This window comes from Amyelois transitella, chromosome 20 (assembly GCF_032362555.1).
Source record: "Amyelois transitella isolate CPQ chromosome 20, ilAmyTran1.1, whole genome shotgun sequence".
NCBI lineage: Eukaryota > Metazoa > Arthropoda > Insecta > Lepidoptera > Pyralidae > Amyelois > Amyelois transitella.
In genome coordinates, this window is record NC_083523.1 from 1,194,319 (window position 1) to 1,207,140 (window position 12,822).

General features: G+C 37.2%; 3 protein-coding genes across 3 annotated transcripts; 2 read left to right on the plus strand and 1 right to left on the minus strand.

Moving 5' to 3' along the window:
• The first annotated feature begins 377 nt into the window (after window positions 1-377).
• On the plus strand, window positions 378-4,362 carry LOC106135335 (protein unc-50 homolog). The gene is made up of 6 exons (XM_060949937.1): window positions 378-780; window positions 1,005-1,070; window positions 1,221-1,341; window positions 2,497-2,633; window positions 3,282-3,383; window positions 3,664-4,362. The coding sequence occupies exons 1-6, from the start codon at window positions 546-548 to the stop codon at window positions 3,798-3,800; spliced, it is 798 nt and encodes a 265-aa protein (XP_060805920.1). The 5' UTR covers window positions 378-545; the 3' UTR covers window positions 3,801-4,362.
• LOC106135334 (calcineurin-binding protein cabin-1-like) lies at window positions 4,356-11,078 on the minus strand. Its single transcript, XM_013335602.2, has one exon. The coding sequence runs from the start codon at window positions 10,972-10,974 to the stop codon at window positions 4,750-4,752; it is 6,225 nt and encodes a 2,074-aa protein (XP_013191056.2). The 5' UTR covers window positions 10,975-11,078; the 3' UTR covers window positions 4,356-4,749.
• A 286-nt stretch (window positions 11,079-11,364) lies between these two features.
• Window positions 11,365-12,728, plus strand: LOC106135311 (small ribosomal subunit protein mS26). The gene is made up of 2 exons (XM_013335573.2): window positions 11,365-11,895; window positions 12,202-12,728. The coding sequence occupies exons 1-2, from the start codon at window positions 11,428-11,430 to the stop codon at window positions 12,376-12,378; spliced, it is 645 nt and encodes a 214-aa protein (XP_013191027.2). The 5' UTR covers window positions 11,365-11,427; the 3' UTR covers window positions 12,379-12,728.
• The last annotated feature ends 94 nt before the right edge of the window (window positions 12,729-12,822 follow it).

The window sequence follows — 12,822 nt, forward strand, 5'->3', positions numbered from 1 at the left end:
CACGATATTGTCCCTCAACGTAAGACAGCGTCATGCATTCATACGTATAATCACGTCCCTATACCTTACGAAATAGGCAGAGCCTTATGTAACAAACAAACGTCTCGAAAATACTGATAGGCCACGTTAAGCTGTATGATTTAATATAGCATGCTCATTTAATATGTTAACTCGTCCATCAACATTTCTTATAATTAAAAACTTGCCAGCGAGACATTCCGTCCTTAGTGCAATGAAAAAAGAAGAAAACTAACTGAATGTAATCGATTAAAATTCCATTTAATATAATCAAGTTACATTTGCACATCCCTACGCTTAACAATCTATCAATGTCAAAATTGTCAAAATTGAACTTTATCAAACTGTCATGTCACTGATAAATGGATGGATGAATGTGTCATCGTTTAGAGTACATATTTATTTCATGATTTTGTAATTATTATCGATATAAATAAAGAGTGGTCTTAGTTCTGTAAAGTATTCTAGACAATATTATTAGATCACTACAATATTATAACAAGCAAGACTCAAAATAAACACACAAAATGAAGTATTCCACTTCACCAACTCCCAGCTTGAGTAACTACCCCAGGAGTACTTCTCCACTGCCTGCTCCCGCCAACTACCAAGCTACGACAGCCAGCGCTGCGGTCAAGCGGTACAAATACCTTCGAAGGCTCTTCAAGTTCAATCAAATGGACTTCGAATTCGCAGCTTGGCAAATGGTGTATTTGTTTGTAGCTCCACAGAAAGTGTTTAGAAATTTTAATTATAGGAAACGTAAGTAATATAACTTTTGTTTTGACTACTGGCTTTTATTTTTGTTTTAATTATCGAAATTTATACACATTATTGTGCCTGTTAACTGCAGAGATAAAAATCTCTCTCAATCTGTGAGAGACCTGTCTTACTGCCTTTCTTGATCTTCAAACTTGCCTCTAAACTTCAAGTTTAGACTGCCTTTGATGTATATTTATGTGCAACATTGTTTTATATATTTTCAGACACAAAATCGCAGTTTGCCAGAGATGATCCGGCATTTGTAGTTCTACTCAGCGTGTGGTTATTTTGTAAGTATATATTGTATTAGTTCATTTTGCCTGGTGCGGTTAATTTAATACAGTAGAGATCCCACTAATGGCATTCAATGAAGTCATTAACAATAATATTTTACTATCTTAGTTTGAAAAAAAATAAGCTTATTATTCATAAAATTTCAGTGTCTTCAATATGCTTTGCGCTGGCCATGAGCCTGAGCTGGGGACAGGTGGCACTGTTCGTGTTATTTGTAGTCTTCGTGGACTTCATCGGGGCCGGCATCCTGGTGTCAACGTTTTTCTGGTGAGTTCTTTCTATGCATAAATACTAGTATGGCACATCACAACAAAGCCAACATTCTTGAAAATATTGAAAGGGCATATAATCACGTCTATATCCCTTGCGGGGTAGACAGAGCCAACAGTCTTGAGCGGAATGATAGGCCACATTCAGCTATTTGGCTTTAAGATAGAATTGAGACTCGAATAGTTTCAGGTTGCTAGCTCATCGCCTAAAACAAGAATCTCAAGTTTGTTAGCCTATCCCTTAGGCGCCTTTTACGACATCCATGGGAAAGAGATGGAATGGTCCTATTCTTTTTTGTATTGGTGCCGGGAACCACACGGCACAAATGAAAGGGCATGTTCAGCTGATTAGCAGAATGATGAAATTGAGCAAAGAAGAATCCTATAGTCACCTTTCAAACATCCATGAAAAGATATCGAGTTCAATTTCTATTATTTTTTCTATACTTAGTGTATACTAGCTGTCCCGGCAAACATTGTTTTGCAATTTAAATAACTAGCTGTGTCCGCAATTTCGTCCGCCTGGAATAGTTATTTTGGGCATCATTGAAGCACTCAAGGATGAATAATTTTCCCCGTTTTTTTCACAGTTTCCATCATTTCTTCGCTCCTTATAGTTGCAGCGTAATATTATAAAGCCTTAAGCCTTTCTCTTTTAATGGTCTATTCAACACAAAAAGAATTTTTAAATTCAAACCTGTTGTTCCTGATATTAGCGCTTCAAACAAACAAACTCCTCAGCTTTATAATATTAGTATAGATAAAAGCAACTGTTATGCCACACCTCAGTGACACACTGGGAGATGTCTCCATGTTGTCACATATTTTGCCTTCTTTTCCATACTCCATATTATTTTTTACTGTGTAAATTTCTATGCAGTAAACATATTACAAACAAAGAAACAAACATATTAGTTGTAATCGCTTGTCTGTATCACCGGAGGTCCTGGGTTCGAATCCCAACCTGGGCATGATGAGAAAATATTTTTTTCTGATTGACCTGGGTCTTGGATGTTTATCTATATAAGTATAAGTATTTATTATAAAATATAGTATCGTAGAGTTAGTATCTCGTAACACAAGTCTCGAACTTTCTTCGAGGCTAACTCAATCAGTGTAATTTGTCCCGTAAAATAAATAAATAAATTAACAGGTACATAAGCAACAAGTACCTGCGCCGGGACCTCGACGGCCCCGACGTGGAGTGGGGGTACGCCTTCGACGTGCACATAAACGCGTTCTTCCCCCCACTGTCTCTGCTACATTGCTTCCAGATAATACTGTTCAATAGTATGTATTCCCTTGTTTATTTGTTCATAATTGACAGAGGCGAGCGAAGCTTGTTTTTCAAACTCAAAAATATTTATTGCTTAACTGTGAATGATTAGTTAGATCTGCTAGTCGATTTGGGACGAAAATATACATTTTTTTTTGTATATATGTATGTTTGTAATGCTGTATCTTACGAACTGTGTTGGTCTGAGTTTGATGAAATTTATTCAAATGTATGTGGTGGTGTCAATAAAAAATTTTAATTCGTGGACCATCAAAATCGATCAAGTAGTTTTGTTCGTCGTTCGTCGTGAATTCAGACCTCACGAACGCGTTTATTTTTATTTTTTTAATTATAATTCGAATGCGTTTCACCTCAATCTGCCTGGTGGTAAGCCAGAAGTTTTTGTGAATATCCCAAAAACAACTTAACCGATTTAGTTGCCTTACTAATATAAAAATTATATTGACAGAACCTACATACCTTTTAAATTACATCAAAATCAGACCACCCTTTCAGAAGGTACGCTGAGATTACATATTTCCAATTCCTACGAAACATTATATTCATAATTCCCTTCATGATGAGTTTGCGTCATCGGTTTCGGGTACTTTTGACCTGACCTATCGCCGTGACTTAGTCTAATAACTATGGATTAATTTCAGATCTGCTGATCCACGGGGGGTACCTGTCTTGTTTCGTATCCAACACGTTCTGGCTCGCCTCCATTATATACTACTTGTATATCACCTTCCTTGGTTATAGCAGTGAGTATCTTTCTCTCTTCCTTCTTCGTCCTGGCTTAAGTCCCAGTTGCATCCTCACCTCGCTGGAGAGGAGCCAGGGGTGTGCCTTTGACCATGGATCCTGTATGGTCAGGTTTTTACACGAAGCGACTCTCATCTGACTTGGATAATCGGTATTATATTGATCATGGTTACACATCCAGTTCCCTGAATGTGCAGGATAAAAATATCGTTTAATACTTGTATATTATTTATATATTGTTTAACCGCACATCCTTTATTGGTAACACCATTATTTCAGATCTACCGATGCTACAGAACGCTAGAGTGTTCCTGCTGCCACTCCCAATTCTCGTTCTGGTCTACATAGGAACGCTGTTAGCCGGTTGGAACCTTAGTTTGATGCTCATGAATTTCTACCATTATCGGGTGCTGTAGACTGAATATGTTATAAGTGGGGAAAAATATGTGCTAACAGTGGACTAGATGCCAAAGTACTAAAGCACTTATAATCAATAGGTATGGAATCTAAAACTTTAATGGTGAAATGTAAAACCTAACATACAAATAATGAAATGTACTTATGGCCAATAATTCATGGTACAGTACGCCTTCAATAGTCCAATTACAACTAAAGGAACATTTATATATAAAATGTATGTGTGGACTTTTCTATGTCCCTGTACAGTCAACGGCACATAAACATGACCGCTCTGTTCGTACGAAAGCAGTGGAGTTTTTAACATAAGAATGTCCATAATTTATTGTACTCATATCAAGTACATACATATGTCCTTAACAAACTGTTATAATTTAGGTAAAAATCCAGGTTATCTGGTATTTAATATAGAAAATTATTGGAATGAATGTTTTGTGTTTGAACAATAAAAAAAAACATGTTAATATAGAAAAGAATATTTAATTCGATTACGAGATAATCACTATAATCTAAGTCTATTGTAAATATTATTTTTTATAATTAAAATTATTAATTAAACGACTCGGTTGTATTAATTTACAATCCATTTTTAATATATCACATCACAAAAAAATACATTGGTAATTGTTTTTATTTTTAACAGAAGATTTAGTAATAAATTATTTAAAGGGGGACAAAGATTTCATTGTAAGGTATATTTTTACCCATTTATTTTTCATTTTTACTATCAACAATCACTTTAATTAAATATCAGTGAAATTTTATCTTAATATTGTTTTACACTAAAAAAAAGCACACAACAACTTATTAAGTTATCCAGACATAGTAATTCAAGAAAGTAATCAGTTACTACAAAATTTCATAAAAAATATATACATTATACACGTCGAAACTGTATTTTGCTGTTTCTTTGTTTACCTTTAAATAATAAATTATGAACGAGTGCTTTCAGTCATCATCAAGTACAATAACTTCATCTGAAGATATAGGTTTCGGCACTGTCTTCTTTGCTTCGCCTTTTTTCGGTTGGACCGCAGGCTGCTTCGGCACAGACGTCTTCGTAATAGTCAGCGAAGAAGGCAACTTGCTTATAGAAGCGTTGATATCTAAAGGTATAGTTGGTGCCTTCGGTATGTGTTTCTGACGCTCTGCCAACTTTTCTTGCAGCGTTTTCCCGGAACCGGCTTGAGTATGTGGCAATGGCGGTTTCGTGTGAATAGCTGAGACGGTAGTCGCACTAGACATGTGAGCGGTGGATGGTTTAGAATGTGCGGAGTAAGTGTGCGATGAAGAGTTAGAAGACCCGCCGAAAGAAGACAGATTCGCAGTCATTGACGCCGGTAAAGTTGGTAGAACTGTGCCCATTGAAGGCGCTAATAGCGCTGGTTTTTGAGGAGCTGACACCGATCTTTGCGGAGCTGCAACTGATTTTTGATGACCAGTAACTGATTTTGAAAGACCAGTTACCGAACTTAACTTTTGAAGACTGGGAGCAGTTAAATTTGATGTCGATTTTGCAGTGGTTAAATTTGATGTAGATTTTGCAGTGGTTAAATTTGATGTAGATTTTGCAGTAGAAGTCATCATCGATGCAGTTCCGTATGACTTAGGGGGCTTGACTTGAGACGCAGTAGTAGTCACTGGTCGAGGCAATGGGTTTGATGGCTTCGGTCCACGTTTTTGCTTTTTGGGAGGTGAAGTTGGCAAATTGTAAGACGAGAAGCCCTGAGAGAGGAATTGGCGGTAAAATTCCGCTTGGAAGGAATTGCTTAGCGAATTTTGCAAAGATGAATGTAGAGTGTTTTGGAGCGATGAATAACCAGCAAGAGCTGATAAATTACTGAGGTATGAGAGCGAGGACAACGCGGCCGCAGTTTGCTGCGATAATGGATCATTCAACATGGACAAGTAGCTTTGTATGGCAGCTGTAACTTCGTGGTTAGACATTTTTGGTAAAGTGGCTGCAGCCGCGGCCGTTGACGTCGATGCTGTAGTCTTGTGGTCAGGTTTGCTCGCCGGAGCAACAGGTATCGAAGCCGTCGCCTTAACACTCTCAGCTGCTTTAGTGTTCTGCTTTTTCTCCGCCTTCTGACTTTTATCCAAACTCGCCTGTGTTGCTTGCTGCTTCAAAATTTGTGTGAGCGAGTGACAATACCTCAAACTCATATCTACAAGATTCATATTTTCAGTTATAGGAGTCGGACAAATCAGTTTGTAAGCTTCGACGAGCAAGTTTGTAAACTGCTTTGAATTTGATTGGGCTTGTTTCTGTGCTCTGTGGTGTGCTCTATAAATATCCAACGTAAGACTTTTGAGCGCTTGTTTTTCGACCTCATTACTCTTTAAGTCTGCTTGTTGTATGAATTTAGTCAATTGTCCTCTGAGTGATTGTACACATAAAGAAAATGCCTGCTGTGCAAGTTCTTCCCTGTCAGCATCTCGTAAGTATTTCTTATCCGATTCCGGTATTCTTTGAAGATGTAGACTCAAATCTAGCAAGGTTTTATGATCGTCAATCTCTTTCAGTATTTCCATAGTCAGAAGGACACAACGACTCATATGGAACGCGAATCCACCGGCTCTGTCTACCTCCGATACGGGTATCTTCCAGACATTGTTAAAGAAATTGGAAGTTTTTCGTTCGCTAAACAGTCCGCCCAATTTCTGCCCAGATCTCGAAGTAAAGTTTGAAAGCATAAGATCTCGACATCTTTCAATATCCTTTCCCTTTTTATAGTAGAAGTGATAATGGGCGAGTCTGTAAATAGCTTTGTAATGCTGTGGGAAACGGCTAGAGCAGTCTTCAAGAGCGTCTAAACAATCGGAAACAATCGCCATAATTTCGTCATCAGTCAATGGTTTAGGTTCATTAGATGATTTACTCGATTCGCTATCTCGACTAGATTCGCTGGTGCTATCCGACGTCGAGTCACTGGAACTAGAATCGGATGATGATGAAGACGATGTCCCACTAGAAGATTCGTCTTTTTTCTCTGTATCTTTCTTATTATCAGGGCTTGTTACACTGGCTGGTTTTTCTGCCACTGTTTTATCTATCTTCACTTCTTCTAATGCCGCTTCTTTGTTCTCTGCAACTGTTTCAGGTTCTGGTTTTGGTTCAGCATTTTTTTCGACAGCCGAAGTATCTTTGGCGATCCTTTCTGTGTCATAGGACGCTGATCTGCGAACTTTAGCGGCTGCCGATTCTAACTTGAGACGTTTCGTTTCGTTCGTTTCTTCTTCACCTGCATCACTTACGGACCGTTTCAAAATGTTCGCTGCTTGTACCATTTCTGCCGATTTAGGTTCGGTTTCACTTTCAGGCATGCCATCTTTCTTTGGTTTCTTTGTAAATGGTCCGTTCTTCCATTCTGCTAAACACTCTTTGAAAATCTTACCGACTGACGCTGGAATAGGCTTATTCTCATGTTGTTCAATATATTTTAGAATAGATGCATGAATCCTATAATGCAACTCTAATACTTCTATGCTTAAATGTGGTGGAGTACTATAATTAATTTTTAATGGATATACGGCATTTGTTTCTTGTAAATTCTTTACACCTTGCATATAATACTGCAAGTAAACGGCGGGTGGTTTATTTCGCTTTTCGGCAACTTTCCCTAACATGTAGTATGGAAGCCAGGAATCTTCATTTGTTTTCTCGCTGTCGTGACTACTATTGAGATCATTCAAAACCGTCGTGAAACATTTATGTGTCGTGTCTAACATATCTTCTTTCTGTTTTTCTAAAGATTCAAAATCTTCCATGCTCAGTGATTCGCTGGCTTGTTTAAGCAGTCTCGAACAAAATGAATGTATCATATACACAAATATGCCATACTCAATCCACATATTTGAATGTGTTGGATCTAAATCCAAAGTCCGTTTGAAGCATCGAATTATTGATTTAGCTGGATTCAAAACTTCTCTTTCATGTTTGAGATTCTTGCAAGAATTCAATAGTCTCTCTACATTAACAACTTTAGCCAGTGATATTTCCGCCCAGGATTCTAATCGATCATTATTTATAATGACATCTAAAGTGTTGAACTTGACAGACATCTTACCCTCTTCTTTCTTGAAATAATAATCACCTAAAAGGAAATAAATGTCTTTCATCTTATATGGCAACAATGGTGGAACTACTGGTAGTTTATCTTCTACATTCTTTATGTATTTGTCCATTTCTGCAACATATTTTTGTGGATCACATTCTGGGGGCAGAAGTGCAAGGATATGATGAAACAGTTGTTCAGTATCAGCTGTTATACCGGAAATCTTCCCTTCCAACGCTGGTAGCACTGGGGGTCTAAAGATCTCGTATAATTGTTGAGCTCTATTCCAATCTAAAGAATGAGGAGTCACATTGTGGTCAATCAAATATTTCAACTTGTGTTTCTTTGCTGGATGTCCGAACAAGCAAAACACGCATTGTTCCATATATTGAGTAATTTGTTCTAAATATTTAGCCAGAACTGGAGATCGCAACCGTGGCACAACTGTATCAAGAGTGAAATATAATAATTTAGCTTCAGATGCCGCACACCATCCTCTATTTCCCAACTGTTCATGAGCTATGAACAAAATCATCAATGGATTAGGGATATCATCACCTGAAGCTTTATCCTTTTCATCTACAGTCCTTCCTCTTCCTTGGTCTTCCTCCCTTTGTAGTATATAGTGCATAATTATCCAAGGAATTACTGTGCCAAAGGGCATTTCTGAAGCATTTGTCTCCACTTGATGACCAATTATTCTAATTAGGTCTTCCAAACCTTGGCTGAGTTCCTTTCGTGAGACTTCATCTAAACACGCCAACCCCTCAGTTGACAATATATGTTCCATACAACTTAAAATTTTGACCACAGTCAAAGTCCACTTGTCATAATCCGAGGAACCACTTGTGTAACGAAAAAAGTGTTTAAGTGCCTCATGCAAACAGGTCAATGACCATTTGAAACATTCGTCAACCTTATCCAGTGCCCAGTAAGTGTCTAAAATAAGTGAAAGCTGTACAGCAAAATCTAAAGACATTTCCTCTTCTTGTTTTTTGGCCATAGTCTTACAGTGTTCAAAAGAATCGATTACAATAGCCAAAACCTCTTCATAGTTACAGCTGCTATATAAATCCATGACTGTAGACAATTTTTTATTTCGTTCCAAAAATTGTATATATACTGATATTTCAATTTCATTAATTACAGGTTTGAATGTGAAATTGATTAGGTTTAAATTATATTTATCATGAAAATCACCCATAGCTTCAAACTCATAAGATAGTTGATAAAGGCAATCCAAGGCCATCTCGTCACATTTATTCAACATGTGGATGTGTAATTTAACCCAAAGATGTCTCAGTGTCAATTCCAAACAGTCTGTACTTGAAAATAGATGTGGCTTCAAATTTAACCCTAGACCAATAGTATCAACTGCACTCAAATCATGTTGCTGTTCTTCATCTGTATTTGAATTAAACTTTTCATTGACTGAAAACTCTTCAACTAAGACATTCACAAAAGTATATTGTATCAAATCTTCAGTATTATCATTTCCATATGAAGGTGTATCAACATGACCATAATAACATTTACTTGCTTCTATGAATATTTTTGGAAGATTATCAGGCCACTGTGTTTTCCATTTTTTAGCTAAAATATCAAGATAATCTTTTAAAATATCAATAATGTCCTTTCGTAATTCTATGTATTTAGTGATAAAAGTCTTAACATCTTTATGTTCCTCTTCTGATCCAAAATATACCTCAACTTCTTTAATATTTTCTTTCTCTTTTGCTTCAAACATTTTATCAAGGTCAGTCATATCAGGTGATGCCTCTCTTGCTTGGTTTTCTTTTTTTTCCACAATTTCTGGAGTAAGACAAACAGGGACCATTCTTCGTAACATATCATAAATGTTATCATCAAGACGATCTTTTGTATTGGCTTGCTTTTTACGACCAGATCGGCGTTTGTTGCACCATTCCCATTGCTGCAAAAAACTAAGATCACTGCCTCTTCTCCTGACCGGAGCTTTTTTCTGTTTAGGTTCTTGTGGAACCTCTGAAGTTGGTTCCGTTGGCACAATTTCAACATCACTTTCAACCTTCTCTGTGTCAGTAGTTGCTTTATCTTTATCAGAAAGATCATTATTTTCGTTTTCAGAAATGTTCTCTGCATTTTTTTCAGTGTCTGTATTAGTGTCTTCAGGTTTATTCTCCACAATTTCTATTCCTTTTGATTCCTCTTGTACCTCCATTGGTTCCACATTTTCTTCTGTTTCAAAGACTATATCAATATGACATGCATGGCTAAAGCAGTTTTCTGTCATGAAATGATGCATGTGGACTAAAGATTCTCCAACTGAAGCCCAAGAGAGACTAGTAATAGGTTTCTTTAACTTTAAAATCGGCATTGAACATTTGAACTGGTCGGCCCTCTGTTGTTCCAAAAATGTTTCATGGATTTCATCAGCTTCCTTCACCAATTTCTCTGCTTTCTCTTCGTCAAATGGCTCATCATCTTTTTCATTCCATTTATACATAGGATTAAGATATTCTAAGTAGTCCCTTACATAAGGAAATGTAGTATAAATATGTTTTCTATAAGCTATCCCCCGCAAATATCCGGGATCAAGTTGCAAAACATCATAGATAGTGGCAATACATTCTTCTTTGCAATCCAGGCCCAAAAGGAGTGTAACGATTTTGTCCAAACATGGCCAGTGGCGGGGATTGCGCTCCGTGCCGCGCTGGAAAGCTTGGAGGGCCATTTCATACTTTTTAGCCTTCATACAAATTTGGCCAAGGTGATGCCAGAGTGTCACATCCGTATCGTCGAGATCAGACGCTGAACAATAGCATTCTATAGCCGCATCAATTTGCCCGGCAGAACTTAGCATTGACGCCAAATTCTTGTAACACAAATACTTCAAATTAAATAATGGGCCGGTAACTTTTTCACCTGGCGCCGGCTTCTTGACATCATAGAGCAGCTCTGTATCTAATAAATCTTTAAGAAGTTGCGTAGCATCAGGAAGGCAACCCTTTTTCTGCAAATCGAGAGCCTTCGCATACTGCTGTAGTGCAATCTGTTCTAAAGCTTCTCTAGTCACCTCCTCCTCTGATCTACTTTCTTCTTCAGACTCATTATTTAATGCCGATAGTTTGATCATTTTTTAAACGTTTATAACACTTTCTAGTCTTAATAGTTGTTATTTTGTTCAGAAAATAAATAAATAAAATAGTGAACCGGTTACTTGTTCAAGTTGCTCATAACTTGACAATACGACAACTGACAGTGACTATTGTCAAATCTATACGGCACAGACAGACATAACAACTTGTTTAGGTTGGGTCTGTTCACGAAACTTGATAAGCGGAATCTTTTATTCTCAATTTTTGTGATCAATCCGAATCGAAAAGTTCAACCAAGTGCCAACGTTCATGAATACATGTCACCTCGCGAAGAACCTCAGGGAAAATTATTTGTCAAAGCCAAGTTAAAAATAAAAAGACCGAAAAGAAAACGTCAAAGTCAAATCAAATGCAAATTCAAATATTAGGTGGGACAAAAATTGAGGTTATGTTATTGTAAAGTAATAATTTTATAATAATTCCATTATACAATGATATCACAAAATGCCTTGCTCAAACGTACATGGCCCATGGTCATACAATGCGCTGAAGCTCACAGAAAACCTCGTTGGTTACCAGTCGCCAAAAGTAAAATTTATCGGATTCCCAAAAGACCCCAAGTCTCCGAAGAAGAGCGATTGGAATTATTACGAATAAACAACAATTACAAGACCCAAATGCGTGCCGTAAGGAGGTTCTTTCACGAAGAAATGATCAAGGAAAAGTCTAGCAAAGAGAGTGCCAGTTCTGAGATGTCTCAAAATCTTGAAGCTGAAGAATGGAAGCGCTGTGTCGTAATTAATGACACATGGAACGCCCAGGTGGCATTAGAACGGGAGGAGAGACGGAAGAAGGAACTGGCAACCATGGAGGAGACTGTGCTCTTACGGATGGAGAAAGTGGACCAAGAGATGAAAGAAAGAAAGGCGAAGGCTTCAGAAAAAATAAGAAAACAGATGGTAAAATATCTTGCCAATCTTTATATGATATCAACAAGAGAGCAGTATCCAAACAAATTAATATAGATTTTATTAAAATTTATTTAAATTAAAATCGGGACCACTCCATTGTCAAAGGCGACTAAGGGATATGCTAATAAATTGGGATTCTTATGGGCAATGGGCTAGCAGCCTGTCACTTTGTTTTTTCATTTTTTTCATTTTTTCATTTTTCATTTTCAGTTTTTTCAGGACCGTTGGCTCTGTATACCTTGCAAGGAATATAGACATCATAATATGGTACATTCTTATAAAAAAAATTTTCAGGAGCTGGCAAAGACATTCATCACACCAGAAACACTTGAAGCGGCTATCGACCATGCACTGGCAAACCCTGTTGACTACAACTACGCCATTGACCTGAAGGGACACAGGTTCATGGGCCGGGACACCCCTGCAGTGCTGTCAAAGGAAGAAATAATTCAAGAGAGAGCCAAGAATTAAATTAGATTTTCTAGTTTTTAGGATCAAACCATCCAACATCTAAACCCACTTAACCTTTTGAAAGAAGTAAGTAAAACTGACAAAATCTTTATCGTGATAGATTTTGGAAATTAATTTCAAAGGTTTTTTTAGTTTTGAACATTCACACATGTTGTACATTTTTACAATTTTCAAAGGTTTGTGTATTGCATTTTTATTGTGACGTGTATCTTGTCCATTGTACCCACAAAACAAGCTTTACTTTGTGGGCAGTCATCTCATGAACAAACTCTTTAGAGAGCAAATTTGGTTTTAGTAATTGAAACCATATTGTACATAGAAGGAAACTTAATAAATTATATTTTAAAATGCGAGGTAGTTTATTCTCTTCCTCTCCTATTTTTATCAATACATACGTCTATATCCCTTGCGGGGTAGACAGAGCCAACAGTCTTGAAAAGACTG